The sequence below is a fragment of the Diospyros lotus genome, chromosome 4 (assembly GCF_014633365.1).
Source record: "Diospyros lotus cultivar Yz01 chromosome 4, ASM1463336v1, whole genome shotgun sequence".
In the NCBI taxonomy this organism is placed as follows: domain Eukaryota; kingdom Viridiplantae; phylum Streptophyta; class Magnoliopsida; order Ericales; family Ebenaceae; genus Diospyros; species Diospyros lotus.
In genome coordinates this window covers 38902983-38925249 of record NC_068341.1, presented here as the reverse complement: position 1 = coordinate 38925249, position 22267 = coordinate 38902983, and the positions used below count along the sequence as shown (strand labels likewise).

Below are 22267 nucleotides of genomic sequence, written 5' to 3'. Positions count from 1 at the left end.
GGACATACGACGGAATCTGCAAGAGCCCCCCGGGCTTCCAGTTGGCCGGAGAAGCTGAAGCTGGTGGAAGTCGATCAATACGTATAATAGGATTTTTTCCAAATTCTATCACGAGTTAAAAACCCAAAATCTTTTAATTTCCAAATTCTTCTCCCCATTAATTATTCTGTCTTCCACAACTTTTGATCTACATAGACCAACCATTCGCCGTCTTCACTTTCAGATAATATAGAGCTCTATTCTAAGGTTTCAGATGCACACAGCGCAGCAACAGAGCATGCTGCATCAGTTTCGATCGTCTAACTAGTAATTTTCGGGCAGCTGCCAAAGCTCGCCCATGCCAGGGCAACCAATAGTACTTACTCCAGGAAGAAGCTCTGAAAAGAGCAACCTTTCAACAACTTGGTGCTCCACAATTTTACAAATCATACACTTAAATCAATTCATTGGATGTCAAGCATCAGGTTACCACAAAGAGATGCGACTTCCAGTTGACACATCGTTAAAGAATACGATCAACATCCTGCAGAATGCTAAACATAGAAATATTGAGCAATCAGCACTGAAAAATGGAGGCTCAAGCCAGCAATTTGCCTCACAATCTCAGGCACGAAACTTACAATATTGAACAGCTGAAAGATGATAGTCAGAGATCAACAACAACAAAAACAACAACATTCCAAGCCCTTAATTCTTCGTTCTATGACCTTATCTTCTGCAAGGCTCTTATAAGTCAACAGAGTTGGACAACAAATTTGCATACTTCAGATCACAAAGAATGCACAACTACGATTGTGCTGGTTGAATGGATTTTCCTGATATATATGACATCTCCTATTACGAATTAATTTTCTGGTTCGGAAAAAAGCCAAGAAACTTCCATCTACAAATAGTAGTGTATTCTCCCATATTCAAATGAAAAAAGAAAGAGGACTCACATCAAAGCCTGTAATATGAACAGCTCCAACAATTGATATGTGCTAAGGAAATTGCATACCATTTCAACATCAGGCAATTTCTTCATCTCTTTCAATGACTACATCAGACTCTTGGGAAGATTTTTGACTGCCTGTTCTTTTAAAAGATTTATGGCTAAACATCCTCATGAAGAAGGCGCTTTTAGACCTCTGAACAGGTTGCTGCCCGTTTATCGATCTGCTGCCTTCATTTTTCTTGGCAAGATCTTCGGATATGGTCATTACGCTATCATCAAACCGACGCCTGAATGTTGGATACCTAGAGAAAGATTTGATAATCCCTCGAAGCCTGAGTGGAAAATAAGCAAAACAAAATGTCATCAGTGCGGGAAATGAAGAAGTTTCACTTAAGGGCATTAAAATTTAGGATTTCTTTTTTCAAAAAAAAAAAACTCACAAATTTTGCATGGCTACCTTCGGGCAAGTGCATCAAGTTCAGCTCGCTTACGTTCAGAATCAGGTGCAAAATCAATAGTTGAGCTTTTCATCCGCTCAGGATCCCCACCCAGCAGAACTAAAATCCCTAGGTAGTCCTCTTCAACCTCAGAAAGGTTATGGGCTTTGATTTGGTCTTTGATGACCAGGAGTGGATTGAAAAACCAATCAAAGAAGGCCTCTTTGGGTCTGTTCGCGCTGGTTATCTCAGTAACATTATCTCCTGCATCAATGGAGAAATTTTCAAAATCATTTCCTTGCAGAGCTGTCAGCTCAATTGGGTCTTAGGCAGGGAAAAAAGTGATAGGAGAGACGCGTTACTTGGACTCACTTAGTAATAAACCGGCAGAGTTAGCCTTTGCAGAACGAATTAGTGTCTGGAGAAGGGAATAAGCAGGTAAGCCGATGCTTATGACTCCACCACTATCTTTTTTAGAATTGGTCTTTTCCATGTCCCTAAGATTTATTAGTCCTTTGGAAACCATTATTTCCCCATGTCGTTGACACTCCTTAAATAAGTCATCAAGTAGCTGCAGTGGACAAGTATTCGGGACGATTAGCATCCATGATCATAATGAGAGCTAGGTAACCAGATTCAATGGACAAAGAGATGAACTCCAATATAATAAATACTAAACGGAAAATTAACAAAATACCTCAAGTGGCTTCAATTCAATCCTAGGACTTGCAATTGAGGCTGTACGACAGAGAGGATTTTTTATAGAAACGGCCCTTGAGAATGACGATGAACGAGACCCGGCTTCAGATGGCACGGCTCTTTTTCGATACTGAGGCCTGTATGTACATAACAGAATTTTGTGAAAATAGGAAAAAAGGAAAAACATTGAAAGAAGTACAATACAGGGTGTTCAATAGAACCTAGGAAAGCAGGATCCTTCTCGCATGTCAAGAATATCATTGCTGTATTCATCATAAATGGACAAGGAAGCAATAATATAGCGAAGCCCAAACCGCAAAGAAGACTCCTGAAAAAATAATCCATAGCCAAAAACAAAATAAAACTAGAAATCAGTTTGCAAATTCATATAGAAAGCAAATCAAAAGGCATATTCCTAAGCATTTGAGATGAGTCCGAGGCATCTAATATGAGTAGCCTCCTCAAGATCAGATCAAATATGACACAGCCGATGATGCCACGACATTAGTTTCACATGCATGCACGAGTTGGAGTTGGTTTTGTCTAAAATGATATAGAATGAAGAAGCTGGGGGTGTCTTTGTTCCCGTTTACCATTTATTCAAAGTTTATACTATGGAGGTGTTAGCTTCTGATTTGTTTTCTCTTTAGTCCATTTTGTTTTAATATTCTTTGGCCACTGCAAATTCACTTATCTCTAATGATATAACAGGAAAAAGGGGTCAACCACCAAAAAAAATTGAAAAGAAAATTACTAAAGCCCACTTCCAAATTCCCCTAGATAGAGAAACCTGTGAAAGTAATTGTGTTTAACCTGATATACCACCACTGCTGCATAAGCACCTAAGAAGATAGCTGATACCATGGAGCCTAATACAGCCCCAACAACTGCCGCAGGCCAGACCAGGATGGACAGGCCAGCTAGTGGAACACAAAAGGTCTCCAAGAAAGGGCCTTCTCGACCAATACAGTCGTGAAACAAACGATGCCACCCCTTGAACAACATGACAGGGCTTTTGCATAGGGCAACAACAGAGATCACTGGCATGTCAACCATGAAACCAAGAATGCCAGCTACAATAGCTCCTGGAAGATAGATCAATCTGCAAAATATTTTGTGAGGATTCCGTTACGTAGAGTAGGACTGCCAACACAAACTGATATAACACAGAGAAAGCAAGTGGACACAACAATGTCATACATTCCAAATTATTCTTCATTCATTGATTCTCCATCTGCCATTTTGAAAATTAGTATAAAAGAGGTCCAATATTTCTTTGACAAGCACAATATAGGGAAAAGGTTTAGTTGTGAAAGAGGAGAAATTAATAGCTTGAAGAAGAGCATTATTTTTATGCTGTATGGAAATTAGAGTCCACTTTCATCTCCATGAAAATAATCAAAACTTCATGGAGAACACATTTCATGGTCTGAAATTAGTTGCCAAGTTTCGTATTTCACTGGTGAAAGTGGTGATGGATTTAAGCTGCCGCAGCCCAAGTTATGATTGGAATGTTAATATCCAGATCCAAAAGCAGAGAAGAACAAACATTCAAATCTAAGAGAAGATTGGTCGGGGCAGTATCAAGAAGAAAATGCACCAAAACAATAGGAAATGTTAACATTTCAATCATATATACAACAGGATGAAAAAAAGAGCTTTGCTGAATCAAGCTTTTTCCTGCTTAATAATTCGATATTTCAAGGGATCCAACACAACTGCCCATTTCCTGATTGGAAGGATTTCAACAGCAGAATAAATATTGTACTTCAGTTCTTATAGCTGAAAAACTGTCCACACAAAGGAATAGTTCCAACTTCCCAGCATTAACCAAAAACACAGCATACCTGATCTCATAATATTTTCCCTCTTGGGGCTGCCGTAGGTCATCCATAAATGAGAAATATGAATGGTAACACACGTCCTTAAAATCCTGGATGGCAGTAAAGCTATCTTTGACAGTGTCCCAGGTTCCATCCTGCATCATATTTCAATGAAATTTGCATTACAAATGCAACACAGAGAAAAACAATTAGAAGTCTAACCTTAAGGGGCACCTGAGCATACATACATAAAGGCAGTGAAAAAATTTATCAGTCTTCCCTTCATCAACTGCTTTGAAAGTTCTAAATATTGGAACAAGAAAGCCATACACTGCACCTCCAATAATACTTCCAATAATGCCGACAAATGGCCACACAATCAGTAGAACAGTAACGCATAAGCAGAGTACAATCTTCAAAATCGGTCCAAACAGCTTTGTTCTGGCATTTAAGGAGTACAAGGAAATTAACACAAATTAGACAAGATTATGGGGTGAACAGAGGATATACGAATGTGGAAGGTGAAGGGCCAATACTGCACCTTAAAATGCAATAATTTGTCCAGAAAATGTGCATAGGCCAGAGACTCAAAATTATTGCAGAGATTCCAACGGTCATAATGAGACATATTAATGGGCAGAAGACGATACCTGAAATAAAATTTTGACATAAGCACATGGACATTTCTCCAGGATTACATTCATTCCTTGATAATTTTCCAAGTTTACACACTACTGGGCTTCCTAATACAATAAATCCAGAAGACATGTTGTGGAATATATTCAATTATCAATTCTCCTAAAAAACTGAAAAATTGAATACACTAGAACCAGTAACTATCACATTTGGTAATTATTCTGAATCAAGTGAAGAGACTGGAAAGAAAGGCTTGACATAAAAATAGGCATGTTTTCAGTATTAGAGCCAGTGGCACCAAATACAACCTTGACACTTGCAGTTGATAGCAAGAAAATAACCATGAGCAACCGGATTAATTCAAAAGTGGTAGATCAATAATATGGGGGGAGAGAGGGAGAGAGAGAGAGCAGATTTTGCAATGAACTTCCTTCTGGTGGCAGAGAATGAACTTTGCACACAAAATACAAGCCCAATTTGAACACACAAATGACCAATTTGAAGGGAAAAAGAAAACAAGAACAGTAGACAAAATCATGCTAGAATAGGAAAAACCCTGAAAAAAAGGAATAAATCAACACCAACCTTTAATGAAGCCGAGAAGCAGAAGGCCTATGAAGTAAGGCAGGAAACAGATGAAGTTCCATAGAGAAGCCAGGAACCCCCTCGGAGGCTCCATGGCTATAAATATTAAAGCTTCGTTCAATCCAACCCAGATAGATCCCTTAGAAACCCATCTGGAAAACTAGCCCTAAACACACAGGAAACGTCCACAAAATCAAGGGCTTTTTTCTTGCTCAAACCCTCCACTGGCACCAAATCTCGATGTAGACCACGAAAGAAGAAGTGGGTATTTTCCCGGAAAATCTTATCTGCTCCATAAATTAACCGAGAGCGAATTGGGGGACCAAGTGTTGGTCTGCGGCTGCAGTTGGTGACGGATCAGTTAGGCTGAATAGTTTTGGAAGTTACTCAACCACGGATTATTTTTCTTAAGCCATCTTTTAACAATCTTTAATGATAGTTGCGCTGTATTATCGTTGTCCTCCTCCTCATCACCACTATTAAAATTATTATTTGCTGTGTATATCATGGTCATCAATCATCATGTCCATTGGATCAACTCAAGAACAGTGAAGAATTGATCAGCAGGGTGGCCCTCTGGCCAAGCATGCATAATATGAGAGTGACAGCTTGTGTAATTATTTTGATGATTTTTTTTAATGTATAAAATCCTAATAAACTATTATATTATTAGCTTATAATCACGTTTTAGGTTAAATTACTTTTTCCTGGGTTATTATTATTATTATTATTATTATGATATTATCAACTTGGGCAGTGGGCCCTGGTCGAACAACCTGCCCTCATAAGATGACCAATATCCACGTTTCATGGCTAAGAATAATAACGACAATAATGTCGGAAGGAAGGGGCGTTTATTCTTCTCTTTCTCTTTCTCTTTCTCCTCTCCTTTAGTCAAGCCTAGATTTGAGTTTTTGTTTTGATTTATGTAATTTAAGATAAGGCAAGTGATACAGCACAGTAGGTTTCGTGCCGGTGTTAATTTAATTTTTTTTTATTTTTTAATTAAATAAAAAAAGATAATAAAAGATAAATTCATTATTTAATCTTAAAAACTTGTTAACTTAAAAGGGAGAGTGAATTAAACTTCTCAAAAATTATTTTTTAAAATTATAATGTAATAAATAAATACAAAAAATAGAAGATTATACATAAGTATTTATAGTAAATTTTTTTCAAATTCACTACAGAGTCAACTACTATTCTCTTTACAAATCTTTTAGTTTTTGGTAGGTATAGTTATAATCTAATAATATTTTTTGATGAACAGAAACAATAATCCTCTTATAACGTTTTTTTTGAAGGATTGAAGCAATAACCCAATTGTAATGTTTTTTCGAAGGGTTGAAGCAATTACCCAATTAAAAAACTTTTAAATAAAATAAAATACAATTTGAGAGAGAGAATTGAAAAGAAAAATGCTCTCATTACTAAGGGTCCTTAAAAATAAGTTCAATACAAAGAAGAGTATATTCCTGATTTTAACATAGACATGAATGAATAAGAATAAATCACTTGCTCTATATTTTTGTAGATGAGAATGATGGTTTTTCACTTTGAGCTCTTGTTTTTTCTTCTCTCTTTTTTTCATACAAATACAAATTGATGTGAATATTATAATAGGATAAATAGTAAAAAAATCTTAAATCTTCTCCGATTTTATCCAATCGTTTTAATTTTGAAAATTATATTATAATTGACTCAATTGAATACAATTTTATTTAACATCTGAAATCGATTTAAAAAGCATATGTCAATGCTAACGTGACATATTAGGTGTCATTTAATAAAAATTTCTATGAGCCCTGGATGTACGTATAAGTAAAGAAAAAATATATATGAAATTAGTTGCGTAGGCTACTCACACGAAATCAATCAATTGTTCACATTCTTTTTTTTTTTTCCTTTACTTATGTGTACATATGGATCTCATAAATATTATTATTAAATAACATTTGACATGTCATGTTAGTATTGACACAAACCTTCTAAATTGCAAATTCGTGAAAAGATTTAGGTTTTTTTTTTTTTTTTTGCTATTTGCCCTATTATATCAACCTTCTCAGTTTTTCATATCATAGATTTATGATAGAAATAGCTCATTTTCCCATATACAATCAAATAGATAGAAACACTCATTTTGGCAAATAAAACATGGTAGCATGTGCAATGTTAAAGAAATCAAACATATATTAAAGAGATGTTTGTTAACCAAAATAAGAAGGAAAAAAAGTTAGATATGGGAAGTGTTTCAGATGTTTGGTCTTTCTAACGTATTTGTTAAACTTATTTGACCATTTTCGAAAAAACCCTCACGTGACCTCTTATCTCCATCTTTCAAGATAAATTTATCTGATATTTTACAGATGAGTTTCAATTACCTATATGCCTCTTATAGAATAGTTAATGCTATTTAATATATTTTAAAATTTTAAATTTATTAAAAGAACTTGTTCATTTAAGTCTTATAATTAATATTATTTAATACATTTTTAAATTGTCATATGTTTTGACAATTTTTAAAATTTAAATGACATTATTTCTTTCATCGATTTTTAAAATTTAAATTTCTCTCTCTATATATATTTTATTAACTAAGATAATTCATTTCACTAATTTTTAAATTATTTTATTCAATTTTATATTTTATTATCTATTATAAAAATATGTTTTGGCCATTTTTAATTATCTAGATAGAATTATTGTAATTCTAACAATAATTATTTATACTTTTCAACTCTTTTTAAATCTATTTTTGAACATAGATTTAGAAAATAAAATATTATTTTTAATTTTTATTTTTATTTTTTTGACAATTCATATTAATCATAAATTTGTTATTGATATTAACAAACAATTTTGAATGAATTTGGTAATAGGGATATTTTGGTAAAGAAACTCTTATCTTGATACTTATCATATGCATTAACAAATACAGAGAAATAAAAAGTGTGGATTTTAAAAAATTTAATAAATAATTTAATATAAATCTTTAAAAAATTTCCAACCTTATCTTGACAATTCCATATCTTGATCTAAAAAACATTCAAAACTTATCTTGATATATCTTATTTTACTCATTTTAATAAATGACTCCTAAAGAAAAATATATCAAGGATTCATTTAGAGTGCATTAAATACAATTGCATGCTACATTAAACATGACCTGACATCTAAAATTCTCAAATTTTTAGATCGTGCAGATTACGAGTAACATCAGAATATTAGTCGAGTAATGATCTTTTCATTTTTTCAAGTTTGAAATTCATGCCTTAGTTACTTAAGTAATACAACATATTACTTAGTAAGATTTTGAAACTGCTTGTTTCTTTATTTATTATTCAAGTAATACAGAATGTTACTTAAGTAAAATTTAGAGACTCTTTGTTAATCGAGTAAACATTGAGGTTTTTTAAAAAAAGTACGTATCTAATATCCATTCAATAGATTTGCTAATTTTTTAGCATTCCCAAATGGGTGTAATGATGGTAGTATCCTTCAAACTTTTAGAAGTAATTTAATTTTTAATGCATTTTTTAAATATATATATATGTGTGTTTTTAATTAGATTGAGAAATGAGAAAGGAGAGAAGAGAAAGAAAGGGGAGCCAGAGTCTTAAAAAAGAAAGAGATAATATATCTAATTTATATTTTTTTTTATTAATGATCACAATTATTGTGTAAATACCATGTATATATACACTAATCTTAAGAGATGGTTAGGAAAAAAAAAACACTAAGGGAGCATTTGATTGTAGGCATAAAATTGTATGGAAAAAAAATAAATTTTAGGCAATATAATTGTCTAGAAATAATTTGTATAGAAAGTATCAATTAAGGGTATTTGATTTATATAGAAATTATCAACTTGTCATGTGTGAACCCCCCAACCCACATTCTTCTTCCTGCCTCTCCCCATCTCTCTCTTTCTATCTCTCCCAAATTTCACTCAAATTTCCTAAAATTTCGTCACCACCACACTTCTTCTCAAGCTTTGTCGCTAGTCATCCCCCTCCTCCTAGTGGTCAGGTGACCGCGAAATCGGCGATTGCTCTTCTCCTCTTCTTGGTCACCGACCACACTCCTCTTCCTCCTCACAATCGTGCTCCTCTTCTTTTCAACCATCAGTCGTGAGGACTTATATATTGTTCATCTCTTCTTCGCTCTTTAGTTTTTGGAAATATGGGTTACTTTCAAATTTCATGAAAATTTTGATCTACCCCCTTGAAAAACTTTTTCTAACAAAAGTGGAAAAATGACATTATGTGACCAAAAATAGGAAAATAATTAGCCTGAAAATTTTAATCAATTAAATATCTCAAAAACTAAAATTTAAGTGACAAATAATTATTTTTCATAAAAATATAGCAAATCAAATACAACTTAATTCACACTAGCGTTGATATTCTAGCAAGGACAATTCATGGTTATATAGGCCCCCCATAGTCATCCTTTCACGGATAAAGTTATGGTGGAAATGCTCTCCATGAAAATTGATGGCTATGCCCCCATTGACACACACTTGAAAATTAAAAAAATAAATAAATAAATAAACATCATGAATTGACCGTTTTACCCTCCTTTGGAGATTGTGCGCATTAATTATACATGCCGTACCCATGCAAAAATTCTATGAATTGATGTCAATTGACAGTAACATTTTCTTTTACAATCATACACTAACTATTTCTTTTTTAAATATATATATATATCATGGCAAGGAGACCTATAAAAACAAAAGAGATGTTCTTAGTTAGCACGCCATTGTGAAACAAACAAATATATCTTGGAAAACCTACACAATTTACCTTGCAAGTCAATTGAAAGGAAAGAGAAAGCTTAGATTGATAGACTATTTTATTACATAATAAAATAAAAAATAATATTAAGAGTTATTTATTAAAAAAAATATTAAGTAAAGAAGATAATAACAAACGATCTCCTTAATTTTTTTTAATAAAAAAACGTTATATAACTGAAAACGATCAATCATGATACCTAACATTATCCTAAAAAAGATAACCCACTTTCAAGAGAGTCACATGATCTCTACATGTATAAGTCCTATCAAGGGCCATTCACTTGCTTTCAACAGTCAACTTTAATTGGCTGGGCTTTGTGCTTTGTCTGTCCACGCTTCTCCTCTTCTTCCAGTGGGATGATTCGTTGATCAATCCAGCTCCCACCTTCTGCTCTATCTCTGCCTTTTTCTCTTGCATCTCAATGTTCTTAATTTCTTTGTGTTGGTTTCGATTTTGCTTGCAGCAGGAAACTTGAAAAGTTGCATATCTTTGATATATCCTTGCTGTTTTGATGGATAGCGAAGAGGCTGGTGATGTTGTTATCTGCTTCTGCTTCTGCTTCTTGACAGAAGATAGAGGGCACAACTGAACATGTCCATGAAGGTGTGGGCATGAGCAGCCTTGTGCTCTTTCTTCTTCTGTCAACAAATGATTCGTGGCTTTCTGAGCCGATCGAATCGATGTTCAGTTTCTCCCACATCCTGCATCTGCACCTGCACCAATCTGCGGCTAATCAAGAGGTATGATTCATTTGCCTGAGGATTAATTAATTTGCTCTCTTCTTTCATGATTCTGATGGTATCTTGCACGATGACACCTGTTTTCTTGTGAGAAAATGAGAACAAGACAGACAATTCCCAGAAAGATAAAGAGAAGATATATAGAAAGTTTGTAAGATTTCTTTCAACCATCTCTCTCTCTCTCTCTCTCTCTATATATATATATATATATACTCACATAGACAGCTGTTTGTAAAAATTATATGGTTTGATCAGTTCTTCAAGAGATTAATATTACAACTGGGTAGTAACCATTTGTCTTATACTTAATGATCAACAAAAACTCAGAAAAGTAGTATACTTAATATTCAAGCTACCGATGACTGCACAATTTCTTGCTTCATTTTGATCTCTTTCTCATTTTTTCATTTTCAAAGCAGTAATTAGATTTTAGTTCCTAATCATGTACAAGCTGGATGACCATTCAACTTAATTTGAGGTACGGTACTAAACGACAAGAGCGAGCTAGCTAGCTGGCTAGCTAGGTAGGCAGGCTTCAAGGCTCTTACTCAAGCCTTGAATATTTTGCACATGGAAGGGGAGGGTTCTAAAAGTCAATACCTTGCAAGAGTGAAGAATCCTCCATATCCTAGGGAAAGCTTATATGTGATGATGATGGGTTGAAACTTTTGGCTGAATTTGGAAGGTCTAACTGGCACTTTTTTCCCACTTTACCCTTCACCAATGGAACTTTTAGTCTAAGAGTTCGAATGTCTTTTTTTTTTTTTTTTTTGGTGATCTTGCCCTTGCATCAACTAGGAAAAAATAGGACAAAGGGCCCACCCACCCTCTCAATTACGCCGGAAGTTTTGACTCAATTATCATTATTCTTTTTATCATTCATATAGTCATTATTCTTTTTATCATTCATATATATATGTATATATATCATGCCTAAGATTTTTTTAATAAGTTTTTTTAAGCTTGTATCACATGCATCTTCAATAAAAGTTACGTACTCCAAGTTGATTAAGAATAATTTTATTTCTAATTCTATATTGTGTTTTTTATGATACATTAATATATTTATTTTTATTATGCTCATATTTTACAAATGTTGTACTAACAGGCATTTAGTGTTATATAATAAAATTAGCCTTATAATCATCTTTAATTTTTTTTTTGTTTTATTATCTTTAATGAGGTTTTACTATCATATAAAAAGTTGAACACAACTATCATACCTTAATTTTTTTTATAGATAATATTCTCCTAAATTTTGTTATCTTTTCGGATAATTTAACCAAAGACAGGAGATGAATCTTGATGACGTTTTGGAGATTAGCACCCGATTCGACCCAATAGCAATGCTTGTGATTAGCCCTTCCCAATTCGGAGGAGTTCCCCACCATCCTCAAGTCTGAAACTTACTCAGAGCCTATCTTAAATTTACTCAACCTATAAGAAAGAGTTGGGGCTTAAACCCCTGAGATTCCCTTTGACACCCAAGTCAGTTACTATGTGATATTGAATTATGCAATAATGACATTATCAATGCGCAATCAATGAGATGCTTGGTTCTTAGAAAATCGTGCCTTCATATAGCCTCCTGTAGGGCTAAGATTGGACTGCGTGGAGGGACGAATCTTGATCCCTGGGTGAGACTAATAACTAGTTGGCAATGCAATGCGAGCTAGGATACAAGCCTATTCCCATGGGCCGAGTTTGTTACCCTTGGAGGATCTTTAGTTGTGCCTTGGGCCCATTATGGGTCCAAGCCTAACTCCTCAACCTTGATCTTCACAAGCTTCTCGAGTCTATGATTGAATCTGGGCCTATGTCTTTTTAGGTGAGGGTTTTTTCCATGTAAAGGTTATTTTGGGTAATTCCTCTTTGGGGTTAAGGTGCCCTATCACCACTTGGCCTTTTATTCCTTGGGTTGAGTTTAGAAAGTTAGGCTTGGGAGTAAAGTTGGGGGTCTTTCCATCCAACTTCTGAATAGGGTAGACTTAATTAGAATTTAATGTTATGGTTAGATGCTAGTCGGACTCATCCAATTGGTAGGTAAAGGCCTTTTCCTACCCTCTCTCTATCAGGTATGTACAAATGAAATATTGTCGCCTCATCCATGGTGCAAATACAGGCACGAATTCATATTCCTTTTGAGACCTATAAAAAGTTGTCGCCTCATCTGGTGAAGGTCTTTACCAAGCTACTTAGGCTCGAAAAGATATTAAACAACAAAGAAAGTCAAATAGAGGAAGATGCCAGGAAGATGCAGGCACTTTAAACTGAGGTGGATAATGTCTAAAGGGCTGAGACAAAAGCAAACATAAAAAATGTCTACCCCTCTGAAATAAACTAGACGCGACTTAGCAATGAGAAGAAAGGTGGAAAAGCCAAAATTGACTTCCTGAAGAAAGAAACTCAACCTTTGTTGAGCAAATGGAGAATAACCCCCACTAACATTCTCGAGATTGCTGAAACATTTTGTGTTAACCTTGTGAAGAGTTAGGTGATAGGTTTTCAACGATGTAAGGTCGAGGGGTCCTAGGCAACCATTATCACTCTATGGAAAAGATTACTGCCCAACTCTGGGGGGACTAAGCAAGCACACCCAACCTTTCGTTGAGTAATAATAAGCCAGTTCCCAAGGGACCTTCCTAGGGTTAGGCACAGGGGCACGAGGTCGACTCCCCTCAAGGGGCAAACTTTTATATTTATCCGTGGGGAAAGAACAATGGTAGATGTAGTCTTTTTTTGTTTTGTTTTTTTCTCTTGTATTTCTCTTTTCTTTTTTGTACTCGGCCTTAAGCCCTTCCACTTTTCTTTGTACATGGCCTCGGGCATTGTTGAACGTTTTGACCTTACTCTTTTTTCCCATTTTTAGAAAAGTATTTTTTCCTTGATATGCCTGATCTAAGGAACACTTAATGGCAATTGAGAGCAAGGTGTCCCCCCCCCCCCCCCCCTCCTGGTTTTGGTGCCCCAAGCATGAGGACTTATGACTTAAGATGTAAGTGGGTGTTCCCCTTACTAACTTTTATGTCCCAACAAGCCCAAGGAGACTTATGACTTAAGATGCGAGTGGGTGGTCCTCTTCTTGGGTTTAACATCTTGAATGCAATGGGGCTTAGGATATGAGTCGAATGGTCATCTTCTTGACTTTAGCATCCCAAGAGCAAAGGGACTTATGATGTGAGTGGGGTGATCCATTTCCTAGCTTTTATCGTTCCAAGCATAAGGGGCTTAAGATGCGAGTGAGTAGTGGTCCTTTTTCGCAACTTTAGTCCTAAGCATGAGAAGACTTAGGATGTGAGTGGGTGATGCCTTTCCCGACTTTAGTGTCCTAAGCACGAGGAGACGTAGGATGCAAATGGGGTGGTCCCATTTCTTGGCTTTTTGCACCCCAAGCGCGAAAAGACTATAGATTGATGCCTTCACATCGATATCTAGTGTGAAGCTCCCATCTATAAGTGTGTTCTATGGTCACACAATGTATTTCACTAGTATGATGAATATGTTTCATTGTGGAGATTGAGAGCATTTATGTCCAAGCGTGTGAGTGAAGATGTTAAAAATATATATTTAATGGGGGAATCGACTAGTTTATCTTGAATTTAGGGTCATTTTGTAATTTTATCTAGTTTTGACGTTTGCTTTAATTTGGATATCGAATTTTAACATTAGTTTCAATTTTATCCTCAATCGATTAGATGTGTGCTCCAACATACATATATGGCAGCTGAGGTGGCATGCTAATCAGCAAAACGGGTAAATTGGGCAAGATTTGGGTTGGATCTATGGGTAAATTGGGCTTGGTCGAGTTGGATCCGGGCTAGATCTGGGTGTGCTTGGAATGGATGCTTTAATGATAGACAGAGGAAGGGATGGTCAGTGACGAGAAAGCTAGAAGTAATGCTAGTGGTGAGAAAGATCGACGATGATAATGAGCAATTTGATCGGTGGTCGCGAATAGGAGAAAGACGTCGGTCAGTTATGATGAATCTAGATGTTGTTGGTGGTCACGTTGCAGGGAACGTGATGAAAAAGATGACAGAAGCATGATGGCCGACGTAGATGAAAGGCCGATCTATGGTCGTCTGACGTTTGCAGAGGCCCACTTGATCGAAGGCAATAGACTCCCCCTTCCCCCCAAATTATTCACCTCTTCCAAACCCATCTCTTTGTTCAACTAGCCCGCAAGGAAAAATGGTCAGCACCACCACCCCCACCAGTGCCTCACCCATATTTCTATTCATCCACCAGATGGCCATCTTTGAGCGTTTCACCCATATTTTCTCCACCACTGAAGCCTTCATTTCCCCAACCCTTCGCTATTTCTGGTCTATTTTTCCTTTTGTTTGGCCGGCCGACGACATTGAATTTAATTATCTTATATTTTCAAAATTAGAAGAGAATTAGGAATGTTGAATTTTTCTAATTAATATTGTTCTTCAAGTTTATTATCATCTATGTGTTTGGTTATCTTATATTTATTTCTTTCCCCTATTTCACTATCCATCTTCGATCAATCTAAGTTAAAGGGTTAGTTGACCGAAGTATAGGTAGTTTGAGGGTGAATTACTCGAGTTGAGGACCGGGTCACCAGGATTGAGAGTTGCTTTCCTCCTCCTCTTCCATCCCATAAGTAAATCTTAGTTTGATTCTTATGACAAAAAAGAGAAAAGACTTTATATTTTATCTTTTATCTTGATCTTATGTACTCTAATATTTGTCTGTCTCATGCAAAATGAATATAATCATCTTATATTTGATAAGTTTAATTCGTTATTGAAAATATTTTATTAGTCAACTATTTTATCAAATTTTTTTATGCATAAATTCAAGAGATCATATCCTTAGGGAGAGTTATATTTATATATATAGTAAAACATGAAATTTTTGTCATCATAAAAAAGGAAGAGATTGTTAAGCCCAAAGATAAGTAAATAAAATTTTGATGATAGCAAAAATATTTTTATGATATAAATGTATTTTTTACTCATGCAAAAAGTAAATTTATTTTGAATTAAAAGTTGGTATAAAAAATAAATTTATTTTGATTTAAATGTGGATTGTCTTTAGACATGTTTTCTTATTTTGATTATTTATGTTTCAAAAGTTTATATTTGAATTTTCATATCTTGATAAATGTATATTACTTATGCAAAAAATAAATTTATTTTGAATTAAAGATAAGTTATTTTTAGACATGTTTTCTTATTTTGATCATTTATGTTTCGAAAATTTATATTTAAATTTTTATATCTTGATAAATATATTTCTTACTTATGCAAAATATAAATTTATTTTGAATTAAATGTGAGCTGCTTTTAGACATGTTTTCTTGTTTTTGTTCTTTGTTTGAAAAAGCCTAATTTTTTTTTGAATTTTAAACTTCATATTAACCATTTCTTTAACGACTAGCTTGTTTGGAAGATATATATATATATATATATATAAAGTAACTATGAAGGCTCAAGAAAGAACAAACTTGATAGAGTATTCAAACAAGAGTGAGAAGATTCAAAGTGCTATAAGTGTGTTGGCTGGTGGAATTCTCAACCGTTGGTGACTTGTTTATAATTGTCTCTAGTTGTAAGTTTGTTATTTTTACTTGTTGTGTGAATGAATTGTATTTGCTACCAGTGTGCTAGTGGTTTTTGCTTAAACAAATGATTGTATGTTGGTTCTATCTCAAATTAAAAGATATTGTTGATTCTTCCTAGTGGAACCTCAAGCTAAGTCTTGAGAAAGAGGAGTAGGCTCTTTAGAGCTGAACCTCTATAAATATTCTTTGTACTCTGTGGTTGTTTGATTTTATTGTGCTTATTCATATTAAAATCATCACATATTAAGACCACAAATTCAAGAGTTTTCAACAAGAGTTGAAATTTTTAATTTTCGAAAAACCTAATTGACCCCCTCTTGGATATTTTTCTAGGCAACAATTGGTATCAGAGCAGGTATATAACCTGTTCTAGCTAGTTGTATTTTTCTGGGCAACAATGAAAATATATATATAGTTGACATTAAAATTAGATATCATTTTATTTGAGAACATGTAAAAGATGGAGACATTGAATTAAAATATATAAGCACAAATGATCAATTGGCTGATATTTTTACAAAACTCTTAGGAGATGACCAGTTTTGCAAAATTAGAAGAGAATTAGAAATGTTGAATTTTTCTTATTAATATGGTTCTTCGAGTTTATTATCATCTATGTGTTTGGCTATCTTAAGTTTATTGCTTTTTCCTACTTCGCTATCCATCTTCAGTCAACCTAAGTTAAAGGGTCAGTTGACTGAAGTATAGGTAGTTCGAGGGTGGATTACCCGAGTTGAAGACTAGCTCACTAGACTTGAGAGTTGCTTTCCTCCTTTTCTTCCGTCCCATGAGTAAATCTTAGTTTGATTATGACAAAAAGAAAGAGAGAGGACCTAATGTTTTATCTTTTGTTTTGATCTTATCTACTCACATATATGTATGTTGCAAAATGAATATAATTATCTTATATTCGATAAGTTTAATCTGTTATTTTTATCGAAAATATTTTATTAGTCAATTATTTTATCAAATTTTTTTATGCATAAATTCAAGGGGAGCATATTCTTAGGGGGAGTTATGTTTATATATGATAAAATATGAAATTTTGTAATCATAAAAAAGAGAGATTGTTAAGCTAAAAAATAAGTAAATAAGATGTTGGTGATAACAAAAATACTTTTATAATATAAATGTATTTTTAACTCACGTAAAAAGTAAATTTATTTTGAATTAAAAATAAATATAAAAAGTAAATTTATTTTGAATATTGGGACACATAGATCCAACCTAGATCTTGCCCAATTTACCTGTTTTGTTAATGTGTCTTTTATTTAATACATCAGCATGTCATCTCAATCGTCATGTATGTTGGGATATACGACTGATCAATTGAGGATAAAATTAAAATTAATATTAAAATTGGATGAGAAAATTGAAGCAAATATCAAAACTGAATAAAATTAAAAAATGACCATAAGTTCAGAATAAACCAGTTGATTCACCCAATAATATTACTCGTTCAACTTGATTCCAACATTGAGCATAAAGCCTCAACAACTTCATTAATGCTCTTTTAGGATAAAGACACAATCAGGATCATCCATATAAAATTGGATAGGACGAGGATGCCACCTTCAATAAAGCATTGCCAAGGATGTCCTTAGAGTAAGAAATATGTCCAATTCCGAACATGCTATACCTTGTAATTAAGAGTTCCTTTGTAAGGCTCAAATAGTGAGCATGTTCACTTATCTTGGCTTTATATTCCTCGGTAACCTACTAGACAACTAGGTTAGAATCTCTTTGGACCACGAGATGCTTGACTCCTAGTTGTTCTTTGAGTTTGAGCATAGTAAAAAGGGTTTTATATTCGGCCTCGTTGTTGGATGTCTGGAACTCAAAGTAGTATGTCCTGCTAAGTGTGACTCTCTAAATTCTAGATAATCAGCGCGACCCCACTCCCCCTAAAATGAGAGGATCTATCCATAAAAAGGGTCCAAACCTACTCGATAACTAGGCTCCTTCTCCACCCAAGTGCCCTTAGCTATGAAGTTTGCCAAGGCCTGAGTTGTGATGGTCGACCCTAGGCTGGTATTCAATGTCAAACTTGCCCAATTCCATTACTCACTTGAGAACTCAAGTTAACGAAGAACTTGCCACAGGGGTTGGCAAGTAAGCATCGTCACCTAGAGTGCCTAGAAATAGGGCCTCAACCTCTAGGTTGACATGACAAGGGCATAAGTTTTAAAGCCGATCAGCACCTTGCTTTCATGGTACATAGGTTTCTGTTGTATGTCCCTTTCTCATACCCAATACCAAGCTAATTGCCTCGTAGACTACCCAATAGTGGCTTGGTGAGGACCGGTAGAGAACACAGGTAGAGCTTAAGCCTGTCAAAGGCAAAAATGCAAAAATCTTCTCACTTATGTTTCCAACGTTTTGGTTCATTGTGCCCAAGCCAAGCTCTTCGTTTCTTCTTTCCCAATTCATTCTCTGCCTTATGGTTTTTGTTGCAAGTTTGATTCCAACAGCTTTCTCAAGCTCTTTGTATTGCATGTCATTCTCTACCCAAAATATTTTCTTTTACATTAATTAATGTAATTTAATCAGCCTTAATTGGTATGATCTATCTATTTTACTCGCATTTTTACACCACATTGGCCATAAGAGGGGTATTCATGGGTCCACCAGGTTCAAGAACCGTAACTGAATTATTAAATCCACACATGATTATGACGTTGGGTCCTTTCTTTTATTATGTATGTTTCTTTGTCCCAATTTCATATTTTAGTGAACAATTTTGATATAATTTCATAAGCTTTAGAACTGAAACCCATTTGCTTTCCGATTGATTTTGCTATATTTCTATCCAAGGGTTTAGAATTGTCAATGATTGCTTTAATTCTGAATGTATGTATATAAAATCATAACTTACTGATCATTTTGTCAGCACCCCCTCATGGCTCATATTTGAGCAGTTCACTTAACCAACTTCTCTTGATTTCTGGATGTGATTTGTATGTATGATTCGATCCTTCGATCCTAATTAAGATATGTTGGGTGTTCGAAATGTTTAATATCATCCAAATTAAGATGCAAGCAAAAACAAAACAAAATGCAAAGTTAAAATCATAATAACATTGCTCGTTGAATAGAGATTTTGAATCAAGTGGAGTTACTATAATCTTAACGCAAACCATGCATGAAAATGGTTGCTAATTAAGAGCTCACGAGCAATGGCTTCCTCTTCATATGAGGATGATCTCCACTCTATCAAAAACACTCCACACCATCACCGATCTTTCACTGCTTAGAAGAAGAAAAAGAAACTTGCTGCCGCAGCTGCGACACCGGCGACGGATGTGACCTTCAAAGCAGCGGCGCCGCTGTCTGGTGCCTCGGCCGGGGATGCGTCCGCGGCTGTTGGCTCACCGGCGGGGGAGGCTGATTCGCTGCCAGGGGCGGGGGGAGATGAGACGTCATCGGCCTCCGGGGTTTCGGCGGAGGGAGCGTCGGCCGGGCTAGAAGCTGGGGTGGTGGCGGGAGCGGGGCCGGAAGCTGGGGTGGCGGTTGGAGCAGGGCCGGAAGCTGGGGTGGCGGCGGGAGCCGGGCCGGAAGCTGGGGGGGCATCTGGAGCCTGAACGGAAGCTGGGGTGGCAGCGGGGGATGATGAAGCTGGGGCCGCAGCCTTGGGGGATTCAGCCGGGGCGGGGCTGGGGGATCTGGCAGAGACGGAGCCGAAGACGGCGAGGAAGATGGCAGCGAGGACGACCAACTGGCGGGCCATTTGTGAGGATGAGTTGTTGATGAAGATGGAGAAAGCTTTATTGGGATTCTCCGATGGCGCAGTGGATTTTCTCTAAGATGGGATATAGTAGAGAAGATCACTACTGCGGAGATCAGAGAATGAGGAATCCGGTGGGGGATGGAGGGGAATATATAGGGGTTGGCGGAGGGGACAGGTGGCGGCAGCGGCGCAAATGGAGGTCCGGGCACGGCGGAGAATGGCAGCAATGTGAAACGGAAAGTTTGATGAGAGCGAGTCTGTTGGTGGTGCGATTTGCATGGGGTTCAGTGGCTGGCAGGAGGATCGATCACCATGTATGTATTAATTAGAAAGAATGGATCTTTCTGTTTCTGTTTCATTGGGATCGATGGTGTAATTTAAGGGAGACTATTAACAATACATACAAAGTGTATATATGCGTAATCCTGAAATCTTCATAAGATTGCAAATTAATTTAAGTGGAAAACATCTGACTAATTAATTAGCCTATGTTAAGTAATTAAGGTCATATAATAATCTCAAGCATTTAATTAATCAATAATTTGATAAGATGTATATAATCTCCTCCCTGCCTCCGCAGTTAATTAATGTCTTATCTTCTGTTTCATTCATATAAATATATATATATATATATACTTGGATTTGGGATGGAATGGATGATCATCGAGTGCTAGTCATAAATCAAAAATCAATCCAAATTAGTGATTGATGGATGCTATTCATTCATTCATTTATTTTTATTTTTTTTTGCCCGCAGCATAATTCAAATGATAAAAAACAGGCTATAATATATTGGTATTATTCCAATGAATTATGAGTTCGAACCCTAATCTTCCATGACACATTATGCGATTTATCTCTCCCTATAAAATCAAAGACATGAGTACAAGAAACCACACAAATACCGTAATCCCAAGACTTACTACTGTCTTTGCAAAGTTAATATAATATAATTAGTTATTAAACAAAAAGGTGATCCTGAACACCAAAGAAATAAATGGATCATGCTACGTATTTTTTGGACTAGACAATACATCACAAATAATAAAATATTTTTCATATCTAACCGCTTTGCCTCATCGCCTTGCACCACCTCACTTTTTTGGGTGATGGGTATTTTAGTCATGCGTCTCCACCGTCTCACTGACTCACTTCACCGCTTTGGGTAAAAGGTATTTTAGACATTTTAACTATATTACGTAGCTCAAGCTATAACCTATAATATACTAATAACATTTTTCAAAATGAATTCGAATTGTAAGTGTAATAACTAAATTTCAATTAATCAATCAATTCTACTCTGAAATTTTTTTTCCGACTCGCATAGGGAAACATAAGATTTGCCCACATCCGACAAATTGCCCCTCTCCCTTGCAAATTTGCGTCGAACAACATAAAATTTATCTTACACAAATAATATAATAATCTCCTTTGCTCAACAGCCTATTGGAAGCCCTGTCGTATACTCGTAAGCAGAAAAATAAATTAATCATAATCTTTGACCCTTTCATAAATTTTAAAATCCTTTGAATTATTCTTTTTTATATTTTTTAAAATTAAACACAACACTCTTTATATTATATTATCAGTATTAATATTAAGTAATTTTATACCTTATTTTTTTGTTAATCAATCCTTTTAATTTATTTTATATCATTAATAACTGAGACAATATTATAATTAATTTAAAGTCTTTTTAAAAACTAATTGCACAACTTCAAAATGCTTATTTACTTTAAGGAACAAATTTTTGTGGAGCCAAACATTAAGCCTACATTCTTTTTACTATTTTCAACCCGTTTTAAGTTTTCAATTTTTTAAAATACTGAAAATGCATTTACTTTGTTATTTTTAAAAATGTATTTTCAAAAATAAGAAAAAAAATTATAAAAAAAACCCAAAACAACAATTTTGTTGTTTTTGGTGTTTTCAACCAAAACTAACTGAAAACACCCAAAATGTGAAAAACACGGAAAACACCCAACAACCCCTTCCCCCAATCTCACATAGACCCACATCTCTCATCTTTCTCCTCTCTTCTCTTCTAGCTGTCGACTGCCACCGCCACTACAGTCAATCGTCGCCTCGCTGGTTGCTGGTTTTGTCTCATCTCTCTTCTCTTCCTGATTTTTGGGTATATTGGTCAATAGACCATTAAATGTCAGGTGGTTGTCTCTAATCGTTGGAAACCATCAGCCATGATGGTCGATGACGACTGACAGTTCGTATATAAACAAGTGAGTCGAACGTTTCAGCTTAGATCTAAGAAGATTTGGTCGTTAGATCTTGTT

The 22267-nt window shown here is 35.2% G+C and overlaps 2 protein-coding genes across 6 annotated transcripts; both read right to left on the bottom strand.

Annotated features, from left to right (window-relative positions):
- Window positions 1-376: 376 nt before the first annotated feature.
- LOC127800406 (uncharacterized membrane protein At3g27390-like) lies at window positions 377-5505 on the bottom strand. 5 transcript variants are annotated; one of them, XR_008022805.1, is made up of 11 exons: window positions 5115-5503; window positions 4435-4543; window positions 4142-4334; window positions 3918-4048; window positions 2884-3172; window positions 2292-2398; window positions 2069-2207; window positions 1744-1942; window positions 1392-1635; window positions 939-1266; window positions 377-523 (listed from the first exon to the last, which is right to left on the bottom strand). XR_008022805.1 is itself a non-coding variant. In XM_052334992.1 (10 exons), the coding sequence occupies exons 1-10, from the start codon at window positions 5206-5208 to the stop codon at window positions 1008-1010; spliced, it is 1764 nt and encodes a 587-aa protein (XP_052190952.1). In that variant the 5' UTR covers window positions 5209-5503; the 3' UTR covers window positions 678-1007. The 5 variants fall into 5 exon arrangements, 2 of the variants coding, with proteins under 2 accessions (XP_052190952.1, XP_052190953.1); XR_008022804.1 differs by having other exon boundaries at window positions 388-533; XR_008022803.1 differs by lacking the exon at window positions 377-523 and adding an exon at window positions 678-815.
- Window positions 5506-18846: 13341 nt separating this feature from the next.
- LOC127799365 (classical arabinogalactan protein 6-like) lies at window positions 18847-20432 on the bottom strand. Its single transcript, XM_052333340.1, has one exon. It carries the CDS (start codon window positions 19974-19976, stop codon window positions 19500-19502), a length of 477 nt encoding a protein of 158 aa, XP_052189300.1. The 5' UTR covers window positions 19977-20432; the 3' UTR covers window positions 18847-19499.
- Window positions 20433-22267: the final 1835 nt, after the last annotated feature.

What these genes read in the sequence shown, in the direction of transcription:
- LOC127799365 (XM_052333340.1), bottom strand. Translation starts at nt 19,976, where the DNA reads ATGGCCCGCCAGTTGGTCGTCCTCGCTGCCATCTTCCTCGCCGTCTTC.
- LOC127800406 (XM_052334992.1), bottom strand. Translation starts at nt 5,208, where the DNA reads ATGGAGCCTCCGAGGGGGTTCCTGGCTTCTCTATGGAACTTCATCTGT. An exon ending in GCTTCTCGGCTTCATTAAAG is followed by an intron (nt 4,544 to 5,114) that starts GTTGGTGTTGAT and finishes ATTTTATTTCAG; the next exon opens with GTATCGTCTTCTGCCCATTA. An exon ending in CAGCAGTGGTGGTATATCAG is followed by an intron (nt 2,399 to 2,883) that starts GTTAAACACAAT and finishes TTATTTTTTCAG; the next exon opens with GAGTCTTCTTTGCGGTTTGG.